Consider the following 25,170-nt stretch of genomic DNA (forward strand, 5'->3'; position numbering starts at 1 on the left):
GGGGGCTGAATTTATTCCTGGCGAGGGAGGGCCGCCCCTTGTTTGTGCAGCGGTGGCCTCCAGCAAAGGGCCTTGCTGGGTTTCTTCTTCGTGACAAAGGCCTTTGCTCCCTGAAAAACATAACGTTTTTCTTAAACAAATAAGAGTTTTCTTAAATAAAACATAGAGGCCGTGTGATTAAATCCGAAAGGAAAGAGGTGTAATGCCCACCATATGTGGCAAAGTACATGCTAAGGTTTAAAAGAGAGAGAGAGACAGAGAGAGAAGCAAATTCCACAGAGGGTCCCTGAGAAAAAGCAAACAACGTTTTCTCCTAGGAAGTTTTACTTTAAAAATTGCAAGTTTGCATGGTGGGGTATTTTAGAGACACCCGCTCCTGCACACACACACGTAGGTACTAGGACGTGTAGAAAAAGTGAGATAAAATGAAACAAATAGAAAAAAAATAAACCCACACAAAAACAAAGCTACATTCCCAAGGCAGGTCCTTAGACACATATGGTCAGCCAGGCCTGTGGAGAGAAGAAAAAACCAACCAGGGCCTACGTGCCCTTTTTAAATATTATAGAGGTTGCCCTTGTCCACTGGATCAGTCTCAGCCATTCACGAGCCAGACTGACAAACGTCACTTTAAAGAAAATCTATTAGCTTCGCGCAGGCAACGTGGATGTTTGCGTCAATCAATAAACAGCGTCGGAGGGAGTAGAAATCCAGGTTTCTGAATTTAAAAGGGGAGGGGGGAGAAAAAAAAAAAAACAAACAAGAGTTCGTCTAGGAAACGTGTTGACACGTCTGTAAAATTCTGAAACCCTAAATACATCCTTATACATATTTAATGTGCGGGGAGGGGTTGGTGGTTGTTATAGGGGCTGAACCTGGGTCCAAAACCATGAATACCCGCCCGTCCGTGCTTATCATTAATAGAAATGGCCTTTCGAATTACGTGCTTAAAAAGTGGGCCACACGGAAGGGGTATTTCTTGAAATAGCTGTAGGAGATATACCTAATGTCAATGACGAGTTCATGGGTGCAGCAGACCAGCATGGCACATGTATACGTATGTAACTAACCTGCACGTTGTGCACATGTACCCTAGAACTTAAAGTATAATAAAATAAAATAAAATAAATAAAGTAAAATAAAATAAAATAAAAAGAAAAGTGTTTCCTCCCTGGCTGGAGGACCCAGGAGGACGTCCCAGTTTTCTGGTGGGGGTGGGTGTGGAGTAGGGGGCGGGGGAGGGATGAGGGCCTTAGGTTCTGCACTCAGGAGGGCTGGAGGCCCCAGAGGGCCCCGTACAAATGCCGCTCTGCAATTAAGAGCTCTGGGCGTGAAATTTGATTTAAAGTAAATACACTAGGTTCCAGAGAGCGGAGCTTCGTTGGAGCTGAAACTGAAAAAATATAATCAAAGCCATACTTTTCGGGAGTTAAAGAAATCAAGTGTTCAGTATTTGAAGGTTCACGGCTTCTATTCCCCTTGGTGCTGCAAATGAGAGACAGAGAGAAAGGAGAGAGAGAAAGAAAAGAGAAAGAGAGAGAAGACATAGAAAGAAAGACAGAGAGAGAGAAGAGAGAGAAAGAGAGAGGAGAGAAGAGAGACAGAGGAGAGAGAGAAGACAGAGAGAGAAAGAGAGAGAGAAGAGAGAGAAAAGAGAGAGGAGAGAGAGAGAAGACAGAGAGAAAGACAGAGACAGAGAAGAGAGAGAAAACACAGAGACAAGAGAGAGGACAGAGAGAAAGAGAGAGAGGAGAGAGAGAAAGACAGAGAGAGAGAAGAGAGAGAGAAAGAGAGAAGACAGAGAGAAAGAGAGAGAGGAGAGAGAGAAGACAGAGAGAGAGAAAGAGAGAGAGAGAAGACAGAGAGAGAGAAGACAGAGAGAGAAAGACAGAGAGAGAGGACAGAGATAGAGAGAAAGAGAGACAGAGAAGACAGAGAGAAAGACAGAGAGAGAAGACAGAGAGAGAGAAAAAAACAGAGAGAGAAGACAGAGAGAGAGAAAAAGAGAGAGAGAAGACAGAGAGAGAGAAAAAAACAGAGAGAGAAGACAGAGAGAGAGAAAAAGAGAGAGAGAAGACAGAGAGAGAAAAAGACAGAGAGAAGACAGAGAGATAGAGAAAGAGAGAGAAGAGAGAGAAGACAGAGACAGAAAGCGAGACAGAGAAAGACAGAGAGAGAAAGTCAGAGAGAAGAGAGAGAGAGAGCAAATGACTTATTCCTTAAAATGTACCTAATTCACATAGAGAAAGCGAGATTGTTTGATAAAATGGGCCAGTGTCAGAGTTCCTTCCTCTTCGCAGCCATCCTAAGCGCGTTCCTCGTGTTTCCCCCCAGCAGATGCGTTCTAGAAAGCGCTGGTCAGGACGCATGGCTGCCCTATAGATTTCTTGGGGACGACAGTGAGAGACGCCTGGACGCCCAAGCGGAACCCTCCAGCCTCCAAGGTCCTACGACAGATAACAGCAGCTACTGAGTCTCCTCTCTGGTTTCTTTTCCGCACCTGGGGAGAGAAAAGAGAAGGGGAGAAACGTCACCACCAGCAACTGCTCCCGGCCAGCAAGACGCACGGCGGGGAGGCCGGGGCTGGCCGCGTCCTGCAGCTCCTGAGCTGCGTGTCCGAGCTTTTCCCAGCCCCGCCTGCGTCTCCAGGGGCGAAATAAAAAGCAAATCTTGCTGGGACCAAGTTCAGGTCGGGGAACTCCGGGGCCTCTGCAGCCTCAGCCCTGCTGCGCGCTCCCCGCAGCTTCGGGCCTGTTGCGGGGAGTTGGGGAGGAATTCAGGGAAGGGGGGAACCAGGCCGGGATCAGAGGCTCCGGCTTGGTGTGGGCTGCATGAGGGGGTGCAAAGGCGAGGAGAAGCCCCTGGGATCCTGGCTCGTCTGCTGCGGGGCCCCCAGCCCCGGCGGGCGGACCGCGGAGAGCGCTGTCCCGGATCCGGAGATTCGCTTTTATTTTGCAACTGCGGGGCTGGCGCGCGCGCGAGGGGTCAGCACCCTGAGCATTGGGGTTAATGCAACCAGGGCAGGTCCCTGGGGGGCCCCCAGGAGCCAATAGGGGTCTTCCAATCACCCTGCGGCCGCCTCCTTTTGCCCGGGTCCTGACAACAGGGTCTCCCCACAGTTTTTTTTTTTTTTTTTTGGTTTTGTTTTATTTCGTTTCCGCGCGTCTCTTTCTACTGCAAACAGAAATGGGAGGGTGGACAAGGGGGTAGGAGCGGATCAGACGCCCAGGACGCAGCAGCCCGAGTCCGCACAGGGTTTGCAGGAGGTGGTGACCGCGCTGGGGACGCCAGGACGCGAATCAACCTCCGGGGCGCGCTCGGGGCCTGCGCTCAGAGCTTGGTGAGATCGGTTTTGGAACTTTCCTTTTCTTTTCCAGAAAGCTTCGCCTTCTTTCCTCCCTTCGTTCTTTCCTTCCTTCCTTCCTCTCTTCCTCTTTCTTTCTTTTCTTTCTTTCTTTCCTTTCTTTCTTTCTTTTCTTTCTTCCTTTCTTTTCTTTGTTCCTTTCACTTGGCAAGATTGGTTTTGGAGCTTTCCTTTTCTTTTCCAGAAAGCTTTTTCCTTCCTCCTTCCCTCCTTCTCTCCCTCCCTCCTTTCCTTTCCTCCCTCTGTTCTTTCCTTCCTTTCTCCCTCCTTCTCTCCCTTCCTTCCTTCCTTCTTTCCCTCCCTCCTTCCCTCCCTTCCTTCCTCCCTCCTTCCCTTTCTTCTTTCTTTCTTTCTTTTCTTTCTTCCTTTCACTTGCCAAGATTGGTTTTGGAGCTTTCCTTTTCTTTTCCAGAAAGCTTTGTCCTTCCTTCCCTCCTTCCTTCCTTCCCTCCTTCCCTCCCTTCTTTCCTTTTTTCCTTCCTTCCCTCCTTCTCTCCCTCCCTCCTTTCCTTTCCTCCCTCTGTTCCTTCCTTCCTTCTTTCCCTCCTTCCCTCCTTCCCTCCCTCCCTTCCTTCCTCCCTCCCTCCTTCCCTTTCTTTCTTCTTTCTTTTTTCTTTCTCTTTCATTTCTTTCCTCTTCCTTCCCCCGTCCTCCCCCTTCATTGTCCCTCCTCCTCCTCCTCCTCCTTCTTCCTCCTCCTCCTTCTCCTCCTCCTCCTTCTCCTCCTCCTCCTCCTTCTTCCTCCTCCTCCTTCTCCTCCTCCTCCTTCTCCTCCTCCTCCTTCCTCCTCCTCCTCCTCCTTCTCCTCCTCCTCCTCCTCCTTCTCCTCCTCCTCCTCCTCCTTCTCCTCCTCCTCCTCCTTCTACTCCTTTTCCTCCTCTTCCCTCTGCCATTTCTCTCTTTCCCCTTTGCGTTTTTATTCGCAGTCATTGTTTTTGTCCATCCACTAACTTCTCTGAAACCTGATTCTTTTGGGACACTCGGCAAAAGGCATTTCATACAGGGAGGCGGCCACATGCTGACAAGACACGGTGACGTGTGAAAAGTCTCTTCTCATCGGCTTGGTGTGGTGCTCTCTTCTCTCTCTCGCTGTCTCTCTCTGTCTGTCTCTCTGTCCCCTGTCTCTCTGTCTCTATTTTTCTCTGTCTCTCTCTGTATCTCTGTCTGTCTCTCTCTCTCCTCTCTCTGTTTCTCTGTCTCTCTCTGTATCTCTATCTCTGTCTCTCTTTCTCTCTCTCCTCTCTCTTTTTCTCTGTCTCTGTCTGTACCTCTATCTCTGTCTCTCTTTCTCTCTGTCTTCGTTCCTCTCTCTCTTTTTCTCTGTCTTTCTCTGTCTCTCTTTCTCTCTCTCCTCTCTGTCTCTTTTTCTCTGTCTCTGTCTGTATCTCTGTCTGTCTCTGTCTCTCTTTCTCTCCTCTCTCTGTTTCTCTGTCTCTCTCTGTATCTCTGTCTCTGTCTCTCTTTCTCTCCTCTCTGTTTCTCTGTCTCTCTCTGTATCTCTGTCTCTGTCTCTCTCCTCTCTCCTCTCTCTGTTTCTCTGTCTCTCTCTGTATCTCTGTCTATCTCTGTCTCTCTCTCTCTCCTCTCTCTTTCTCTGTCTATATCTCTATCTCTCTCTCTCTGTGTCTGTATCTCTATCTGTCTCTCTTTCTCTCCTCTCTCTCTCTTTTTGTCTGTCTCTGTCTGTATCTCTATCTCTCTCTCTGTGTCTGTATCTCTATCTGTCTCTCTTTCTCTCCTCTCTCTCTCTTTTTGTCTGTCTCTGTCTGTATCTCTCTCTCTCTCTCTGTGTCTGTATCTCTATCTGTCTCTCTTTCTCTCCTCTCTCTCTCTTTTTGTCTGTCTCTGTCTGTTTCTCTATCTCTGTCTCTCTTTCTCTCTGTCTTCGTTCCTCTCTCTCTTTTTCTCTTTCTCTGTCTCTCTTTCTATCTGTGTCTCTTTCTCTCTCTCCTCTCTGTCTCTTTTTCTCTGTCTCTCTCTGTGTCTCTACCTCTGTCTCTCTCTCCTCTCTCTCTTTTTCTCTGTCTCTGTCTGTATCTCTATCTCTGTCTCTCTCTTTTTCTCTGTCTCTGTATCTCTATCTGTCTCTCTTTCTCTCTCTCCTCTGTCTCTTTTTCTCTGTCTCTCTCTGTGTCTCTACCTCTGTCTCTCTTTCTCTCCTCTCTCTCTCTTTTTCTGTTTCTGTCTGTATCTCTGTCTATCTCTGTCTCTCTTTCTCTCCTTTCTCTTTTTCTCTGTCTCTGTATCTCTGTCTATCTCTGTCTCTCTTTCTCTCTCTCCTCTCTCTGTGTCTCTTTTTCTCCGTCTTTCTCTGTCTCTCTATCTCTGTCTCTCTTTCCCTCTCTCCTCTCTCTCTCTTTTTCTCTCTCTCCCTGTCTCAGGGAAGCATCAATAAAACCTCCAACAAGCACCCCCTTGTACACAGCCCAGGCCAAGAGAGGTGCAGACACTGCTTTCTGCCTGCAGCCGCCTGCTGTAAAACGTCAATGCAAAACATTTCATAAAGTCCACCCACTCTGCAGACTGGAGCTGCGGCCTCTCGGACAGCGTCTTGAATTTGCAACGAAAAACGTGTGTGGTAGAAAAAGCTCTCGTCTGGGTTTCTGACACGTTATCAAGCACTCAAACGCTGGGTGTCTCCTGCCTGTCTTTAAAGGGAAGGGCAGGGAGAGAATGTAAAAGCTCTGGTCAGAGAAGGGAAAGGGCTTTAGGTGAGAGGGGTGAGGCCGCCTCCGTGGTCATCGCAGAGAAAGAGTTGGAGTTTTACAGAAAGAAGAGATCTCTTTCACGTAGCCAGAAACTCTTAGGAAAAGCAGGGTGTTGGAAAGGCGGAAAGTGTGCCATGAATCGGACGTGCGTGATTTCAAACCCACTTGTCTGCAATGAGAATTACAATTCGGGCTTCAGTTGAAAAAGGGCCTTTGCTTTTTCTCCGAGGGAGGCTGAGGGGCCTTGAATAGCCACAGCTCCTGACTGGTGTCCCCATTCTCATTCCTGGAGGCTCGGAGACCCTGGCAGAGCGGAGTTTCCTACTAGACAAAGGGGTCCAGATTGCAGCCCAAGAAGGAACCTCAGGTCAGGGAAGGCCTGGGCCTCACGGGACCCCCAGGAAAGCCTGGTCCTTGGGGTTGGAGAAGACAGCTGAGCTGGGAGCACGGAGGGTTTTCGGTAGGGAGACAGTGAGCAGCTGTGAGAGGTTTACGGCGCAGTCCCCGGGGACCCAGTTTCCCAGCAGAGGAAGAGATGGGGAGGCCTTTAGAAGCAGAAAAGTTACCCGGCCTCTGAGGACCCCAGAAAGTTGCTCTAACCCAGAGACCCTTCTCCGAATCTCTCTCTCTGTCTGTCTCTGTCTCTCTCCCTCTTTCTCTCCCCCCTCCCTGTCTCCCTCTCTGTGTCTCTGCCTCTCTTTGTCTCTGTGTCCCCTGTCTCTCTGCCTTTGTCTCTCTCTGTATCTCTATCTCTGTCTCTCTTTTTCTCTCTCCCTCTCTCTGTCTCTCCCTTTCTCTCTCCCTCTCTCTCCCTGTCTGTGTCTTTCTCTCTCTCCATCTCCCAGTCTCTCCCTTTCTCTCTCTCTCCATCTCTCCCTGTCTCTCTCTTTCTCTGTCTCCATCTCTTTCTCTGTCTCTCCCTGTCTCTCTCCCTCTCCATCTCTCTGTCTCTCCCTGTCTGTGTCTCTCTTTCTCTCTCTCCATCTCTCTCTGTCTCTCCCTGTCTGTTTCTCTCTCTCCATCTCTCTGTCTCTCCCTTTCTCTCTCTCTGTCTCTCCCTCTCTCTCCCTGTCTGTGTCTCTCTTTCTCTCTCCCCATCTCCCAGTCTCTCCCTTTCTCTCTCTCTCCATCTCTCCCTCTCTCTCTCTTTCTCTGTCTCCATCTCTTTCTCTGTCTCTCTCTTTCTCTCTCTCCATCTCTCTGTCTCTCCCTCTCTCTCCCTGTCTGTGTCTCTCTTTCTCTCTCTCCATCTCTCTCTGTCTCTCCCTGCCTCTTTCTCTCTTTCCATCTCTCTGTCTCTCCCTTTCTCTCTCTCTGTCTCTCCCTCTCTCTCCCTGTCTGTGTCTCTGTTTCTCTCTCTCCATCTGCCAGTCTCCCCTTTCTCTCTCTCTCCGTCTCTCCCTGTCTGTCTCTTTCTCTGTCTCCATCTCTCTCTGTCTCTCCTTGACTCTCTCTTTCTCTCTGTCTCCATCTCTCTGTCTCTCCCTGTCTCTCCCTGTCTGTGTCTCTCTTTCTCTCTGTCTCCATGTCTCTGTCTCTCCCTGTCTGTGTCTCTCTTTCTCTCTCTCGATCTCTCTCCGTCTTTCCCTCTCTGTCTCTTTCTCTGTCTCCGTCCCTCTGTCTCTCCCTTTCTCTCTGTCTCTCCTTCTCTCTCTCTTTCTCTATCTCTCTCCATCTCTCTCTCTCCCTGTCTCTCTCTCTCCATCTCCCTGTCTCTCCCTTTCTCTCTGTCTCCCTCTCTCTCCCTGTCTGTCTTTCTCTATCTCTCCATCTCTCTCTCCCTGTCTCTCTCTCTCCGTCTCCCTGTCTCTCCCTTTCTCTCTCTGCCTCTCCCTGTCTCTCTCTTTCTGTGTCTTACGCACACCCCCAACCCACCGTCCCTCATGTCCCCCCACTGCTGTGCCATCTCACACAAGTTCACAGCTCAGCTGTCATCCTGGGTCCCCAGGCCCCGCCGGGGAGGGAGATGCGCCGTGGGGTTATGGGAGGAAGGGGACTCCGGGCCTCCTGGTGCCACAGCCGCGCCCCTGCCCACCCTCCCGGCCTCTCCCCAGGGCTTTTCCCGACAGCGACGACCCGGCGAGGCGCCTTTGCATGATACATGGAGCTGTTTGTAATTCTCTGTGATATCTGGCCGCCCCCGCTTTGATGGGAGGGCGCAGTGACAAAGACCTGTTTGTTAAGTTTCGAGGGCGTCTTTGCCTTCGGTTTTGAAGTCTGGGGAGGTGGCAGCGCCCGAACTATTGGGATCAGCCGGTGTGTGCATGGGGCAGAGTGGCCCGGGACACGGTGAGAGGCGCCGGCTGCCAGGGCTGGGCTCCTGGGAGGGGAAGGGGGAGGGAGGGGAGAGGCAGAAAAGGGGGTAGGCAGACAGAAGGGGAGGGAGGCGGAGGCAGAGAGGGAAGGAGGAAGATGGAGGGGGAGAAGGAGGGGCAGGAAAAAAAGGCAGAGACTGAGGAAGTGAGGGAGGGAGAGTTAAGTGAACGTCTCCAAAAATCACACCTCTCTCAGGACACTCCCCAGCTACAAACGCGATGGGAGAACGAAATTGAGAGCATTTTACAGAAAATGAAAGAAATGAAATAAGAAAGAAAGAGAGAAAGAAAGAAAGAAAGAAAAGAAAGAAAGGAAGGAGAGAGAGGGAGGGACAGAGGGAGAGACACACAGAGACACAGAAAGAAAGAAAGGAAATAGAAAGAAAAGAAAGGAAGGAGAGAGGGACAGAGGGAGGGACAGAGGGAGAGACACACAGAGAGAGAAAGAAAGAAGGAAAGAAAGAAAGAGAGAGAGGGAGGGACAGAGGGAGAGACAGAGAGAAAGAAAAAGAAAGAAGAAAGGAAGGAAGGAAGGAGAGAGGGAGGGACAGAGGGAGAGACAGAGAGAGAGAGAAAGAAGAGAAAGGAAAGAAAGAAAGGAGAGAGAGAGAGAGGGAGGGACAGAGGGAGAGACACAGAGAGAAAGAAAGAAGGAAAGAGAGAGAGAGAGAGGGAGGGACAGAGGGAGAGACACAGAGAGAAAGAAAGAAGGAAAGAAAGAGAGAGAGAGGGAGGGACAGAGGGAGAGACACAGAGAGAGAGAGAAGAAGAGAAAGGAAAGAAAGAAAGGAGAGAGAGAGAGGGAGGGACAGATGGAGAGACACAGAGAGAAAGAAAGAAGGAAAGAGAGAGAGAGAGAGGGAGGGACAGAGGGAGAGACACAGAGAGAGAGAGAAGAAGAGAAAGGAAAGAAAGAAAGGAGAGAGAGGGAGGGACAGAGGGAGAGACACAGAGAGACACAGGAAGAAAGAAAGAAAGAAAGAAAGAAAGAAAGAAAGAAAGAAAGAAAGAAAGAAAGAAAGAAAAGAAAAGAAAAGAAAAGAGGGAAAGGGAGAAAAAAGTCCACTTTATTTGCAGAAGGTCCTTGGCAGGAACCGTGACGCGTTTGGTTTCCAGGACTTGGAAAACGAATTTCAGGTCGCGATGGCGAGCACCGGCTTCCCCTGAAGCACATTCAATAGCGAGAGGCGGGAGGGAGCGAGCAGGAGCATCCCACCGTGAAAACCAAAAACACAAGTATTTTTTTCCCCCCAGTAAATACCCCAGACGCCAGGGCGACAGCGCGGCGCTAAGGGAGGAGGCCTCGCGCCGGGGTCCGCCGGGGTCTGGCGCGGGCAGAAAGAATATAGATCTTTACGAACCGGATCTCCCGGGGACCTGGGCTTCTTTCTGCGGGCGCTGGAGACCCGGGAGGCGGCCCCGGGGATCCTCGGCCTCCGCCGCCGCCGCCTCCCAAGCTCCCGAGTCCAGGTTTGGGGACACCCGGCCCCTTCTTCTCACTTTCGGGGATTCTCCAGCCGCGTTCCATCTCACCAACTCTCCATGCAAGGGCGCGCCGCCACCAACTTGGAGCTCATCTTCTCCCAAGATCGTGCGTCCCCGGGGCGCCCGGGTCCCCCCCTCGCCATCTCAACCCTGGCGTGACCCGGGCGCTTCCTGGAAAGATCCAGGCGCCGGGCTCTGCGCTCCTCCCGGGAGCGAGGGCGGCCGGACAGCTGGGACCCTCCTCTCTCCAGCCGTGAACTCGTTGTCTCTCTGTCTCTCTCTGCAGGAAAACTGGAGTTTGCTTTTCCTCCGGCCACGGAGAGAACGCGGGTAACCTGTGTGGGGGGCTCGGGCGCCTGCGCCCCCCTCCTGCGCGCGCGCTCTCCCTTCCAAAAATGGGATCTTTCCCTCTTCGCACCAAGGTGTACGGACGCCAAACAGTGATGAAATGAGAAGAAAGCCAATTGCCGGCCTGGGGGGTGGGGGAGACACAGCGTCTCTGCGTGCGTCCGCCGCGGAGCCCGGAGACCAGTAATTGCACCAGACAGGCAGCGCATGGGGGGCTGGGCGAGGTCGCCGCGTATAAATAGTGAGATTTCCAATGGAAAGGCGTAAATAACAGCGCTGGTGATCCACCCGCGCGCACGGGCCGTCCTCTCCGCGCGGGGAGACGCGCGCATCCACCAGCCCCGGCTCCTCGCCAGCCCCGGCCCCAGCCATGGAAGAGCTCACGGCTTTTGTATCCAAGTCTTTTGACCAGAAAAGCAAGGACGGTAACGGCGGAGGCGGAGGCGGCGGAGGTAAGAAGGATTCCATTACGTACCGGGAAGTTTTGGAGAGCGGACTGGCGCGCTCCCGGGAGCTGGGGACGTCGGATTCCAGCCTCCAGGACATCACGGAGGGCGGCGGCCACTGCCCGGTGCATTTGTTCAAGGACCACGTAGACAATGACAAGGAGAAACTGAAAGAATTCGGCACCGCGAGAGTGGCAGAAGGTAAGTTCGTTTGCGCGCCGGCTCCAGGGGGGCCCTCCTGGGGGTCGGCGCCTCCTCGCCACGGAGTCGGCCCCGCGCGCCCCTCGCTCTGCACATTTGCAGCGCCCGGCTCGCCAGGGTAAGGCCCGGGCCGTCAGGCTTTGCCTAAGAAAGGAAGGAAGGCAGGAGTGGACCCGACCAGAGACGCGGGTGGTGGGTAGGGGGGTGCGGGGGAACCCAGGGAGGGTCGCAGCGGGGGCCGCGCTTGTGGGCACCGACACGGGAAGGTCCCGTGCTGGGGTGGATCCGCGTGGCTGTGCCTGAAGCCGTAGGGCCTGAGATATCTTTTTCATTTTCTTTTTCTTTCCTTTCCTTTTTTTGTTTGTTTGTTTGAGACAGAGTCTCGCTCTGTCTCCCAGGCTGGAGTGCAATGGTGCGATCTCGGCTCACTGCAACCTCCACCTCCCGGGTTCAAGCGATTCTCTTGCCTCAGCCTCCCCAGTAGCTGGGATTACAGGTGCTCACCACCACACCCGGCTAATTTTTGTATTTTTAGTAGAGACGGGGATTCACCACGTTGGCCAGGCTGGTCTCGAACTCCTGACCTCAGGTGATCCACCCGCCTCGGCCTCCCAAAGTGCTGGGATGACAGGCGTGAGGCACCGCGCCCGGCCTGGGTCTTGATGGCTTAGGATGTGTGTTTCTGTCTCTGTCTGTCTGCCTTGTATTTACGGTCACCCAGACGCACAGAGGAGCCGTCTCCACGCGCCTTCCCAGCGCTCAGCGCCTGCCGGGCCCCCCGAGATCACGGGAAGACTCGAGGCTGCGTGGTAGGAGACGGGAAGGCCCCGGGTCAGCTCGGTTCTGTTTCCTTTAAGGAACACTTCATTATTATTTTATTTTTTTCCTTTGAACCTCGAGGCTTGATCTTGGCGAAAGCTGTTGGGTCCATAAAAACTACTCCCGTTGCCCGCAGGTGGCCGGGATCTGGATGGGGCGCGAGGGGCCCCGGGGAAGCTGGTGGCTTCGCGGGCGCGTCCTAACTCAAGGTTGTCAGAGCGCAGCCGGTTGTGCGCGGCCCGGGGAAGCTCCCCTCTGGCCCTTCCTCCTGAGACCTCAGTGGTGGGTCGTCCCGTGGGGGAAATCGGGGAGTAAGAGGCTCAGAGAGAGGGGCTGGACCCGGGGATCTCTGTGCACACACGACAACTGGGCGGCATACATCTTAAGAATAAAATGGGCTGGCTGTGTCGGGGCACAGCTGGAGACGGCTATGGACGCCTGTTATGTTTTCATTACAAAGAGGCAGAGAATCTAGCCTCGGCTTTTGCTGATTCCCAGAGTTGAGGTGCGAGGGTGAATTCCCCAAAGGTAATTCTTCCTAAGACTCTGGGGCTACCTGCTCTCCGGGGCCCTGCGTTCGGGGTGTGGAGTGGCCCCGGGAAATAGCCCTTGTATTCGTAGGAGGCACCAGGCAGCTTCCCAAGGCCCTGACTTTGTCCAAGCAGAAAGCTGGCTACGGTTTACAAAGCAGTGCCCGGTTTCTGACCGTCGAAGAGGCAGGAGCCCAGCCTGCCTTTGACCGTCAGAGGAGTTACTCCCTACCCACTGCTGCGGGCACCCGGCACTGTAATTCATACCCAGAGAGTTTGCCTTCCTGGACGCCAGGCTGGGAGCCGCTTGAGGGCCTGCGTGTAATTTAAGAGGGTTCGCAGCGCCCGGCGGCCGGTTCTGTGGGGTTGCTTTTTGGTTGTCCTTCGCAGACACTGTTTTGCTCCTCTGAACTCTCTCTTCTCCCCCTGGACATGGACCCGGGAGAGCAAAGTGTCCTCCAGACCTTTCGAAAGTGAGAGGAAAATAAAGACCAGGCCAAAGACCCAGGGCCACAGGAGAGGAGACAGAGAGTCCCCGTTACATTTTCCCCTTGGCTGGGTGCAGAAAGACCCCCGGGCCAGGACTGCCACCCAGGCTACTATTTATTCATCAGATCCAAGTTAAATAGAGGTTGGAGGGCAGGGGAGACTCTGAGGTTACCGTGGAAGCCTGGAGTTTTTGGGAACGGCGTGTCCCCGCCGAGCCTGGGAGCCCGTGGGTTTTGCAAAGCCTGCGGGTGTTTGAGGACTTTGAACACCAGTTTGTCAGTTGGGCTCAATTCCTGGGGTTCAGACTTAGAGAAATGAAGGAGGGAGAGCTGGGGTCGTCTCCAGGAAACGATTCACTTGGGGGAAGGAATGGAGTGTTCTTGCAGGCACGTGTCTTTTAGGAGGTGAAAGAGAATGTGAAATCCACGTTGGAATAAGCGTCCACACTGAATGTAGCTCGGGGTGGGGTGGGAGGGCCGTGCTGTGGGTCGTGGAAGGAAGAAAGACAGAACAGGGTGCTAGTATTTACCCCGTTGCCTGTAGATACCTTGGATTTGTCAGCTTTGCAAGCTTCTTGGTTGCAGCGGCCTTGCCTGTGCCCCTTTGAGACTGTTTCCAGACTAAACTTCCAAATGTCAGCCCCTTACCCTTGACAGCAAGGGACATCTCATTAGGGCATCGCGTGCTTCTCATCTGTGCTCAGCAGGCCCGAGATAGGAACAGAGGGGCGTTGGAGATGCCACTTCCACCAGCCTTGGGTTGAAGGGGCGCGAGGGAGACACCTTTTACTTAAACCCCTGAGCTTGGTCAGAGGCTGGATGTCTAAAATGAGGAAGAAAAGGTTTTTCACCTGGAAACGCTTGAGGGCTGAGTTTTCTGCCCTTCTGACTCCCCCAGCAAATACAGACAGGTCACCACTACTGGAGATGAGAAAGTGCCATTTTTGGCACACCCTGGTGGGGTAGGTGCCCGACCGCGTGTGAAAAAGTGGGAAGGAGAGATTTCTGCGCACACGGTTCACCACCCCCAGGCGCGGTGGCGCATTCAGGTACTCAGACGCCGTTCTGCTGATCTGCTGAGAAACAGGCTTCGGGTAGGGGCTCCTAGCTCCGCCAGATCCCGGAGGGACCCCCAGCCCTCCTGCGCTGCAGCGGTGGGGATAGCGCCTCTCCGTAGGCCTAGAATCTGCAACCCGCCCCGGGCCCTCCCCGTGTCCTTCCCGGGCGTCCCGCCGGGGATCCCACAGTTGGCAGCTCTTCCTCAAATTCTTTCCCTTAAAAATAGGATTTGACACCCCACTCTCCTTAAAAAGAAAAAAAAGAAAAGGAAAAAAGGTTAGGTTATGTCAACAGAGGTGAAGTGGATAATTGAGGAAACGATTCTGAGATGAGGCCAAGAAAACAACGCTCGTGCAAAGCCCAGGTTTTTGGGAAAGCAGCGAGTATCCTCCTCGGCTTTTGCCTGATGGACCCCACGCAGTTTTTGCGTCAAAGCGCATTGGTTTTCGAGGGCCCCCTTTCCACCGCGGGATGCACGAAGGGGTTCGCCACGTTGCGCAAAACCTCCCCGGCCTCAGCCCTGTGCCCTCCGCTCCCCACGCAGGGATTTATGAATGCAAAGAGAAGCGCGAGGACGTGAAGTCGGAGGACGAGGACGGGCAGACCAAGCTGAAACAGAGGCGCAGCCGCACCAACTTCACGCTGGAGCAGCTGAACGAGCTCGAGCGACTCTTCGACGAGACCCATTACCCCGACGCCTTCATGCGCGAGGAGCTCAGCCAGCGCCTGGGGCTCTCCGAGGCGCGCGTGCAGGTAGGAACCCGGCGGGGGCGGGGGGCCCGGAGCCATCGCCTGGTCCTCGGGAGCGCACAGCACGAGTACAGCCACCTGCGCCCGGGCCGCCGCCGTCCCCTTCCCGGAGCGCGGGGAGGTTGGGTGAGGGACGGGCTGGGGTTCCTGGACTTTTGGAGACGCCTGAGGCCTGTAGGATGGGTTCATTGCGTTTGTTTTTCACCAACAGCAAACAAATATATATATATATACATATATATGTTATACAAATAACAAATAAATATATATGTTATACAGATAGGTATATTGTATATATTATAGATATTTGTTCGTCCTTGGTGCAAACACACCCGGTGAACCCATATATTGGCCCCTGACTGCCTTCGGTTCCCGTGGGATTGGTGATAGGGGGCAACACATGCAAACAAAACTTTCCCTGGATTATACTTGGGAGATGAAGCTACAGATGCGTTTGATCCAGAGTGTTTTACAAGATTTTTCATTTAAAAAAATGTATCTTTTGGCCCCTGATTCCCCTCCGTCTTCCCGTGTGGCTGCATTGAAAAGGTTTCCTTAGGATGAAAGGAGAGGGGTGTCCTCTGTCCCTAGGTGGAGAGAAATAGGGTCTTCTCTTTCCTCCCTTTTTTCACCCACCGTTTCTGTGTCCCTCCTCCCCTCTCCAGCCTTGTCCTCTGGTACAAACCACCCCCTCCTCCCTCCGGCTGTGGGGAGCGCAGGAGCACGTTGGGCATCTGGATGAGCAGAGACCATTAGCGGGGCACGGGGGCTCCCCGAGGAGCGCGCGAATTCCCGGTGCCCCATCAGAGCAGGCACTGGGGGGCGGAGGGGCCTTGGGTGTGCGCAGAGGGACGGGCGGGCAGAGCCTTCCTCCGCATATTCTAAACATTCACTTAAAGGTATGAGTTTATTTCAGGGGTGCTGCTGGGAGAGCCTCCAAATGGCTTCTTCCAGCCCCTGCCTGACAGTTCAGCTCCCCTGGAAGGTCAACTCCTCCAGTCCTTTCTCCTGGTTCTGGGCAGGGCAGAAGTGGGGGGAGGGAGAGAGAGAGAGAGAGACGGTCAGGATCCCCGGACCCTGGGGACCCCGTCAAAAATAAATGAAATTAAGACTGCCGACCAGAGAGAGAACCGTGACAAAGCAAAGGGCGTTCAAAGCAAAGAGACGCATTGAAAGCCCGTTCCCGTAGGACTGGTTATGAGGTCAACACATTCAAACACAGCTTTCCCTGGATTTTGCTGAGGAGAGGAAGATACAGATGCATTTGATGCAAAGTGTGTTACATCTTTCATTATATGTGTGTATATATATAAAAATATATATAAATATATAAACACACATAAATGTATGTAAATATATATAATCTATATAAATATATAAATATATAAACACATATATAGTATATAAATATATATAAACATATATAATATATAAATATATAAACACATATATAATGTATAAATATATATAAACATATAATATATAAATATATAAACACATATAATGTATAAATATATATAAACACATATATAATATATAAATATATATAAACATATATAAAATATATAAATATATATAAACACATATATAATGTATAAATATATAAAGATATATAATATATAAACATAAATATATATAAACATATATAATATATAAATATATAAATATATTAACATATATAAAATATATGTAAATATATATAAACATATATAAATATATAAATGTATAAAGATATAAATATATAAACATATATAAACATATATAAATATATACATAGTGTATATATATAAATATATAAAAACATATAAACATATAAAAATATATATAAACATAGATACATATAAAGAAATATATATAAACATATATATACATATAAAAATATATATAAACATATATATACATATAAAAAAATATATAAACATATATATACATATTAAAAATATATATATTTTTGGCTCTGATTCCCTTCAGTTCCTGTGGGATGGGTGATTGAGTCAACACATTCAAACACAACTTTTCCATCGATGTTGCTTGGGAGATGAGGATACAGATGCGTTTGATGGAGAGGGTTTTACAAGCTCTTTCATTTAAAAAGTGTATATATATATATATATATATATATATTTTTTTTTTTTTTTGGCTCCTGATTGTCTTCCGTCTTCCCATGTGGCTGCATTTTAAAAGGCCTCCCTAAGATCGTTCGGATTAAATCAACCCTCCCCAGGCATCTTTACCGAGGGCTGTGGTCCCCAAAGCGACACAGCCCAGGAGGGAGAGAGGCTCTGGTGACTTGGAGGAAGGACTGTGTCCCTCCTTAGGGCGTCTGTGGCCTCAGTGAGGGAAGGAAGCTGCATCAGACAGGGGTTTCCTCGCTGTCCACCCCTCTGGCAGAAGATGGATTGGGCTGCCCCGTATAAATTAATGAAAAGATTAAAGTTTCGCTACAGGGGACATCGAGTTTATGTGTCATCTCCTGGTGTCTGTGTGCCTGGGATCTGCAATATATCCCAGCCCTTGATGTACTGTTTCTATAAAAATAAATTACTTGTAATTTAATTCCACACTATTTGTTTCCGTAGTCTATTACCGACGAGAGCACGTTAGTTCAGCTGCAGAAAATTGGTTGTGGGGTGTGTGCGGACCCCGAGAACGCCCTAAAATAAAGACAAATCGGGGACAAGCTGGGGGTTATCGATTGCAGGGGTCGCCTGAAAATTTAACGACGGTAAATAACAATAAAAACAAACATGGGAATGCAATAAAAGACATAATTCTCCATCGCCGCGGGGGGAAAAGGATCCTATAATAAAGGCCAGTGCGCTTTGAGGGGTCATAAAAATCAATTAGTTCAAACCCCGACGTCCCGCGTTGAGGGGACGGGGACGAGCAGGGACAGAAAAGGAACCATATTTGAATCCCATCTCTCTGTGAATTCTTGGGTCATGTGCGTTTCAGTACAGCCCGTCCCGTGCTGTGACCGGATAGAGTTTCAATTTACTGTGGAAATTTGCTGTAAATAAATTGAGCATCCGATAGAAGCTGTTGCTGATTAACCTTTTATTTTTAGCGTGGCCCTGCAAAGTCGTATCACCCAGCTGTCAGGCTTCTAATCGAAAGTTATGAGAGCACGGTGAGGGGCAGGCGGTAATTTAATTACAACAAATATCTTTGGGTTTATGGCGCAGAGCTAAATTAAATGTCATTATTCACTGTCTGTAATGGAAATCAAAAGGAAATCGCATTACGGCATTTGGGAAAGAAAGCGGGGAGTGCTGTTTAATGAAGAAATAACTGTCTTAACCAGTGTCACACACTTCACTTACCATATTCGGGCCTAATTGGAATGGATCGTGAATCACTCCAAGACTGATTTATTAGCGCTTCACGCAGCGGCTAATTCATCACTTGTATTCTTCATCATTTTCTTTTTCCTCTCCCCGTGTTGAAGGGAGAGTGAATGAGGCTTTCCACGTTTCAGGAGGATTTTCTTTTTTGAAAAAATGCCCTTCCAGAGGCTTTTGGGTGGCTGGCTCGCTTTCTGGGCCCTGGAGGAGACAGGCGGAGAGTCCAGGTGGGCATGGAGAGGCACAGTGGCGGGTCACCTGGATGGTCAGTGGAGGTGGAGGTCGGAAGGCGCCAGCTTTGGAAATTATCGGTGAATTTCGATGTCAGCACCAGGCAGGGGCCTTTTTGGCAGGGGTGTGAGGGAGAATGACTTTGCTGGGAAACAGGATCAGGTTCTCCAGGCGCACTGCAGCCCGGCAGGACCCACTTTGGAAATGAAAAGCCACTTCCGAAAGCTGGGCTGGAAGCTCGGTGTTGGGTTCAAGAGCAAGTTCACGTTGCGTTGTGTAGACTCCTGGCTGCTCCCAAACACTGAGGGTTTTCTGAGGTTCCCTTCATAGGGGCACCGGCCCCGGGCCATGCACAGTGCGTAAGGGTGGCTGTGGGCCGAGGGACCCAGCACGTGTTTTGCCCACAACAGCCGGAGTGACTGGTTCACTCACCGCCTTGGCTGAGAACGCCTGTCTCTGGACGCATCATTTCTCTTGGGCAGTGACTGCCTTGTGGGTCAGGGTGCAGCTTTTCTGCCACAGAAAAGCTGTTAGGAGGAATTAAGCGACTAAGACTGTCAGGGAGGTGGTGGTGGGGGAGAGGAGGGGCGGTGTCCAGATTACCAGGCATAGGCTAAACCGCCTGCACTCTCCAGCTGGTCTGTCTGTGGAGGAGGGGATTGTCAATACTGGGAGAGCGGAGGAGGCTTGTAGGAGGTGAGAGGGGGTGGAATTTGCATGCAAATCTTCACATGAGGCCTGTGTGAATTTCTCCAGCCTCCTGAGGGTCCCCTGCGCTATTGCACTCAACTTCTTGATAGTTTACCCCAAGACTCAGAAGTCCTCAGAGGGGCAGAATGCCCCCACCACAAAGCCTGCTATCCTTGGGCGTCCTCATGACCCTTGGTCATGAATGGGACCCTTTCATGTATGGGGACCCTTGGTAATATGAATGGGACGCCTTCAGCTCCCCAGGGCTTCCGAGGAGGAGGCCGAGAAGGGCAAAGACATTTTCTGGGCTTGGTGTGTCAAGAGCTAGATTGGAGAAGGGGCTGGATTTGGAACTCTTTAGCCATCAGCTCGCCCTCTCCGTTTGTGGCTAAAGTCTGAAGGTGGAAACTTCGGTTCTCCTACAGGGTCTACAGGAGTTGGGGGGCGGGGCACCCACACAGAACGCTGGAAAGTTCGACAGTCCACTTCCACTGTCTCGGAACTCACTTTTTCACCTTAAATTCATCAGTGGTAACGCACAGGTCTCACTTAGGCAGGGCACGGAGGATTTAACAATTTCTACTTCTAGGTCAGGTGCGGTGGCTCACACCTCTAATCCCACTACTTTGGGAGGCCCAGGAGGGTGGATCGCTTGAGGTCAGGAGTTTGAGACCAGCCTGGCCAACATGGTGAAACCCCGTCTCTACTAAAATACGAAAATTAGCCAGGCATGGTGGTGAGCACCTGTAATCCCAGCTACTCGGGAGGCTGAGGCAGGAGAATCGCTTGAACCTGGGAGGTGGAGGTTGCAGTGAGCCAAGATCACACCACTGCACTCTAGCCTGGGCGACAGAGCAAGACGACATCTCAAAAAAAGAAAAAAAGTGTAAAACCAAGCTGTAAGGCCAGGCATGGTGGCTCACACCTCTAATCCCAGCACTTTGGAAGGCCCAGGCGAGTGGATCACCTGAGGTCAGGAGTTCGAGACCAGCCTGGCCAACATGGTGAAACCCCGTCTCTACTAAAATATGAAAATTAGCCAGGCGTGGTGGTGAGCACCTGTAATCCCAGCTACTCGGGAGGCTGAGGCAGGAGAATCGCTTGAACCTGGGAGGTGGAGGTTGCAGTGAGGTGAGATCACGCCACTGCACTCCAGCCGGGATGAGAGAGCAAGACTCTGTCTCAAAAACAAAATAAAACAAAAACAAAACAAATATCAAAAAGAAAACCCAATTTCCAGTTCTAGGCCAGGTGCAGTGGCTCACGCCTCTAATCCCAGCACTTTGGGGGGCCCAGGAGGGTGGATTGCTTGAGGTCAGGAGTTCGAGACCAGCCTGGCCAACATGGTGAAACCCCGTCTCTACTAAAAATACAAACGTTAGCTGGGCGTGGTGGTGTGCGCCTGTAATCCCAGCTACTCGGGAAGCTGAGGCTGGAGAATTGCTTGAATCTGGGAGGTGGAGGTTGCAGGGAGGCGAGATAGTGCCACTGCAGTCCAGCTTGGACCAGAGAGCAAGACTCCATCTCAAAAACTAAAGAAAGCAAAAACAAAAAACAAGAGACCAGCCTGGCCAACATGGTGAAACTGCGTCTCTACTAAAATACAAAATTAGCCGGGCGTGGTGGTGGGCACCTGTAATCCCAGCTACTCGGGAGGCTGAGGCAGGAGAATGGCTTGAACCTGGGAGGTGGAGGTTGCAGTGAGCCGAGATAGTGCCACTGTACTCCAGCATGGGCAACAGAGCGAGACTTGATTTCAGAACCACCACCACCACCACAACAAAACAAAAAAAAAACCCAAAAAAACCCCAATTTCCAGTACTAGGTAGTCAGTGATGCAGGGCTGGAGACAGAGGGGCGGTAAGTGTCTGGGAGCCCACCATCAGTCACCTCCCGGCTCCCAGAGGTGCAAAGTGCTTGGTTCATCCTCATGGGAAGGATGCTCCCTGGGGAGGCTGGGCTGGGTTCACAGGGCTCTTCACATCTCTCTCTGCTTCTCCCCAAGGTTTGGTTCCAGAACCGGAGAGCCAAGTGCCGCAAACAAGAGAATCAGATGCATAAAGGTGGGTGTCGGGACTGGGGGGACCTGAAGCTGGGGGATCCTGCTCCAGGAGGGATGGGGGGCGACGAGGTGCTGGCTACACCCAGGACCACCACACTGACACCTGCTCCCTTTCGACACAGGCGTCATCTTGGGCACAGCCAACCACCTAGACGCCTGCCGAGTGGCACCCTATGTCAACATGGGAGCCTTACGGATGCCTTTCCAACAGGTAGCTCGCTTTTTCTTCCTCTGAAGATCCCTAGGGACCTGCTGCTCCCCTCCCCTTTCCCCTATTTGCTGTCGCATCCTGACACTCCTAGTCCCTCCCTGCCCCTGCAGACTTCTCAGCTGGCCCTCACAAAAAAAGCCTCTTTTCTAAGGAAGCATTTACAGGCACCTTGGCACCTATGAAATCAGGCTGGGCCAGGCGGGGTGGCTCACACCTGTCATCCCAGCACTTTGGGAGGCTGAAGAGGGTGGATCACCTGAGGTCAGGAGTTCGAGACCAGCCTGGCCAACACGGTGAAAACCTGTCTCTACTGAAAACACAAAGCTTAGCCGGGCGTGGTGGTGCACACCTGTGATCCCAGGTACTTGGGAGGGAGAATCACTTGAACCTGGGAGGTGGAGGTTGCGGTGAGCCAACATCACGCCACTGCACTCCACTCTGGGTGACAGAGTGAGACTCCAAGACTCCATCTCAAAAAAAAAAAAAAAAATCAGGCTGTAAAACTCCACTTTTGGGAAGGTGAACACACACAAGCCCAAACAGAAATCTGACAAAAACCAGAGGGGTGAAAAGCCCACACAGTCAGGCACCCCCACCTGGCTTGCTGCCTGGTTAAGAAGGGCGCAGATGCCTGTGCCTGGATATCAGAGATGGGACAGACACTCATTCCCTTTTCACCACCACCCCCGAGTGCCCGAGGGCCTGGGGCGTCTGCCTGGCCCCTGGCCCCTGGCTTGGGCTCTGCACCTCTGAGCTGGAGACACCCTACTCAGCTCCCCACTTACTTTGGAGTGAGCAGCGCTTGGGTGCCCAGCGTGGATTTGGGGCTTCCAGGGAGTCGGGGTTCGGTTGCGGAGCCCAAGCTTCCCAAGGGCGCCCCCGCCCTGCCCTGGCTTAGTGGCGGGGATGGGATGGGGGGAAGCGGGGAGCTGCGTGGAAGGAGGTGAAGGGTCACAGGAGGAGAGAGCGCAGAGCCCACGTGCGCCCTGCCTGAACGCGCAGCGCAGCGCCCGGCTGCGGTGTCCCTTGCCTCTTCGGTCCCTAATTTGGGGGTCGGGAGTGCATGCGCGGGCGGAACGGGCTTGGGGGTGGTGCTCTGGCAGGGCGGACGCGTGGCCTCCCTTCTTCACCGTTTTATTCCAAGGGGACAGGCTGGGGATTGTATTTGGGCCCGTGTTTGGCTGAGGGTGCAGGGGCTTGGGGGGTGGCGGTGGGGAGCGGAAAGTATAAACGTATAAATCATAAGTAAACAACTCAGAAATGGACCCCGAGCGCTGGTCGCCGAGAGCTCTCCAGCTCTCCCTGGCCCAGGCCCGAAGGAGAGGGGTCCGCATCCCTCCGCGGTTCTCCTCTCCTGGGTACCTGGCCTTGAGGTGGGGGAACGAGCCCACTTCTTGTACCGTCTCTTGCGGGACCCAGTGAAATTAGGCCGTTGGAGCCCGAAGGCCTGCCTGGCTTTGCGCACCGGAGTCTTGGGGACCTGGTGTCCCCGGGAAAAACTTGGGGACTTGGTATCCCCGGGAGAGGCTTGGGGACCTGGTGTCCCAGGAGAGGCTTGGGGACCTGGTGTTCCGGGAGAGCCTTGGAGACCTGGTGTCTCTGGAAGAGGCTTGGGGACCTGGTGAACCGGGAGAGCCTTAGGGATCTGCTGTCCTGGGAGAGCCTTGGGGACCTGGTGTCTCTGGAAGAGGCTTGGGGACCTGGTGACCCGGGAGAGCCTTGGGGATCTGGTGACCCGGGAGAGGCTTGGGGACCTGGTGTCTCTGGAAGAGGCTTGGACACCTGGTGTCCTGGGAGAGGCTTTGGGACCTGGTGTCCTGGGAGAGGCTTGGAGATCTGTTGTCCCGGGAGAGGCTTGGGGACCTGGTGTCCCTGGAGAGGCTTGGGGACCTGGTGACCTTGGAGAGGCTGGGAGACCTGGTGTTCTGGGAGAGCCTTGGGGACCTGGTGTCTCTGGAAGAGGCTTGGACACCTGGTGACCCGGGAGGGCCTTGGGGACCTGGTATCCTGGGAGAGGCTTGGGGACCTGGTGACCTTGGAGAGGCTTGGGGACCTGGTATCCTGGGAGAGGCTTGGGGACCTGGTGACCTTGGAGAGGCTTGGGGACCTGGTGTCCTGAGAGAGCCTTGGGGATCTGGTGTCCCAGGAGAGGCTTGGGGACCTGGTGTCTCTGGAAGAGGCTTGGACACCTGGTGTCCTGGGGAGAGGCTTGGGGACCTGGTGTCCTGGGAGAGGCTTGGGGACCTGGTGTCCCGGGTGAGGCTTGGGGACTTGGTGTCCTGGGAGAGGCTTGGAGATCTGGTGAGCCAGGAGAGGCTTGGGGACCTGGTGTCCCAGGAGAGGCTTGGGGACTTGGTGTCCCGGGAGAGGCTTGGGGACCTGGTGACCTTGGAGAGGCTTGGGGACCTGGCGACCCAGGAGAGCCTTGGGGACCTGGTGTCCCGGGAGAGGCTTGGGGACCTGGTGTCCCGGGAGAGGCTTGGGGACTTGGTGTCCCGGGAGAGGCTTGGAGACCTGGTGTCCCGGGAGAGGCTTGGGGACCTGGTGACCTTGGAGAGGCTTGGGGACCTGGTGACCCGGGAGAGGCTTGGGGACCTGGTGTCCCGGGAGAGGCTTGGGGACCTGGTGTCCCAGGAGAGGCTTGGGGACCTGGGGTCCTGGGGAGAGGCTTGGGGACCTGGTGTCCTGGGGAGAGGCTTGGGGACCTGGTGACCCGGGAGAGGCTTGGGGACCTGGTGTCCCAGGAGAGGCTTGGGGACCTGGGGTCCCCGGGAGAGGTTACGGGGGCTGGTTGGGGGAGAGAACGTTGTGAGCCGAAGTCCCTGAATCCCTGCGAAGAGAGCGCATCTGGAGCTCCCCCGAGGGCATTCCATTTGTGGACCCCCCTCCCATGCGCTTTGCAGGGAGCTGTTCGGATTCCCCTGGCCGGGCTCCCGCGGATGCATCCAGTGGCAGCGCCAATTCTGGGCCGGGGGAAGGAGGAAAGTCGGGTGTGGGGTGGTCTCCAGGGCTGGAGAAGGGGCGACGCTCCCTAGGGGAGAAGAGGCACGTTGGGGGTTTCCGGGGGCGCGGGGCGGAGCAGGCCCCCCAGTCCCCATCCTGCGCCCTCACCCCGCCGGGTCCGCTCCTGCAGGTCCAGGCTCAGCTGCAGCTGGAAGGCGTGGCCCACGCGCACCCGCACCTGCACCCGCACCTGGCGGCGCACGCACCCTACCTGATGTTCCCCCCGCCGCCCTTCGGGCTGCCCATCGCGTCGCTGGCCGAGTCCGCCTCGGCCGCCGCCGTGGTCGCCGCCGCCGCCAAAAGCAACAGCAAGAATTCCAGCATCGCCGACCTGCGGCTCAAGGCGCGGAAGCACGCGGAGGCCCTGGGGCTCTGACCCGCTGCGCAGCCCCCCGCGCGCCCGGACTCCCGGGCTCCGCGCACCCCGCCTGCACCGCGCGTCCTGCACTCAACCCCGCCTGGAGCTCCTTCCGCGGCCACCGTGCTCCGGGCACCCCGGGAGCTCCTGCAAGAGGCCTGAGGAGGGGGGCTCCCGGGACCGTCCACGCACGACCCAGCCAGACCCTCGCGGAGATGGTGCAGAAGGCGGAGCGGGTGAGCGGCCGTGCGTCCAGCCCGGGCCTCTCCAAGGCTGCCCGTGCGTCCTGGGACCCTGGAGAAGGGTAAACCCCCGCCTGGCTGCGTCTTCCTCTGCTATACCCTATGCATGCGGTTAACTACACACGTTTGGAAGCTCCTTAGAGTCTATTGAAACTGCAAAGATCCCGGGGCTGGTCTCCGATGAAAATGCCATTTCTTCGTTGCCAACGATTTTCTTTACTACCATGCTCCTTGCTTCATCCCAAGAGGCTGCGGAACGGGTGTGGATTTGAATGTGGACTTCGGAATCCCAGGAGGCAGTGGCCGGGCTCTCCTCCACCGCTCCCCGGGAGCCTCCCAGGCAGCAATAAGGAAATAGTTCTCTGGCCGAGGCTGAGGACGTGAACGGGGGGCTTTGGAAAGGGAGGGGAGGGAGACCCGAACCTCCCACGTTGCGACTCCCACGTTCCGGGGACCTGAATGAGGACCGACTTTATAACTTTTCCAGTGTTTGATTCCCAAATTGGGTCTGGTTTT

At 53.3% G+C, this 25,170-nt stretch overlaps 1 protein-coding gene across 1 annotated transcript; it reads left to right on the forward strand.

The window, feature by feature from the left end:
• The first annotated feature begins 10,158 nt into the window (after positions 1–10,158).
• Positions 10,159–24,430, forward strand: LOC117977949 (short stature homeobox protein). Its single transcript, XM_034950091.4, has 5 exons — positions 10,159–10,867; positions 14,308–14,516; positions 20,784–20,841; positions 20,963–21,051; positions 24,185–24,430. The coding sequence occupies exons 1-5, from the start codon at positions 10,591–10,593 to the stop codon at positions 24,428–24,430; spliced, it is 879 nt and encodes a 292-aa protein (XP_034805982.1). The 5' UTR covers positions 10,159–10,590.
• Positions 24,431–25,170: the final 740 nt, after the last annotated feature.

Source organism: Pan paniscus, chromosome X (genome assembly GCF_029289425.2).
Source record: "Pan paniscus chromosome X, NHGRI_mPanPan1-v2.0_pri, whole genome shotgun sequence".
Classification (NCBI taxonomy): domain Eukaryota; kingdom Metazoa; phylum Chordata; class Mammalia; order Primates; family Hominidae; genus Pan; species Pan paniscus.

Coding starts and splice junctions, on each gene's coding strand:
- LOC117977949 (XM_034950091.4), top strand. CDS start 10,591: ATGGAAGAGCTCACGGCTTTTGTATCCAAGTCTTTTGACCAGAAAAGC. Junction 14,517..20,783: donor TCTCCGAGGCGCGCGTGCAG/GTAGGAACCCGG, acceptor CTTCTCCCCAAG/GTTTGGTTCCAGAACCGGAG. Junction 20,842..20,962: donor AGAGAATCAGATGCATAAAG/GTGGGTGTCGGG, acceptor CTTTCGACACAG/GCGTCATCTTGGGCACAGCC.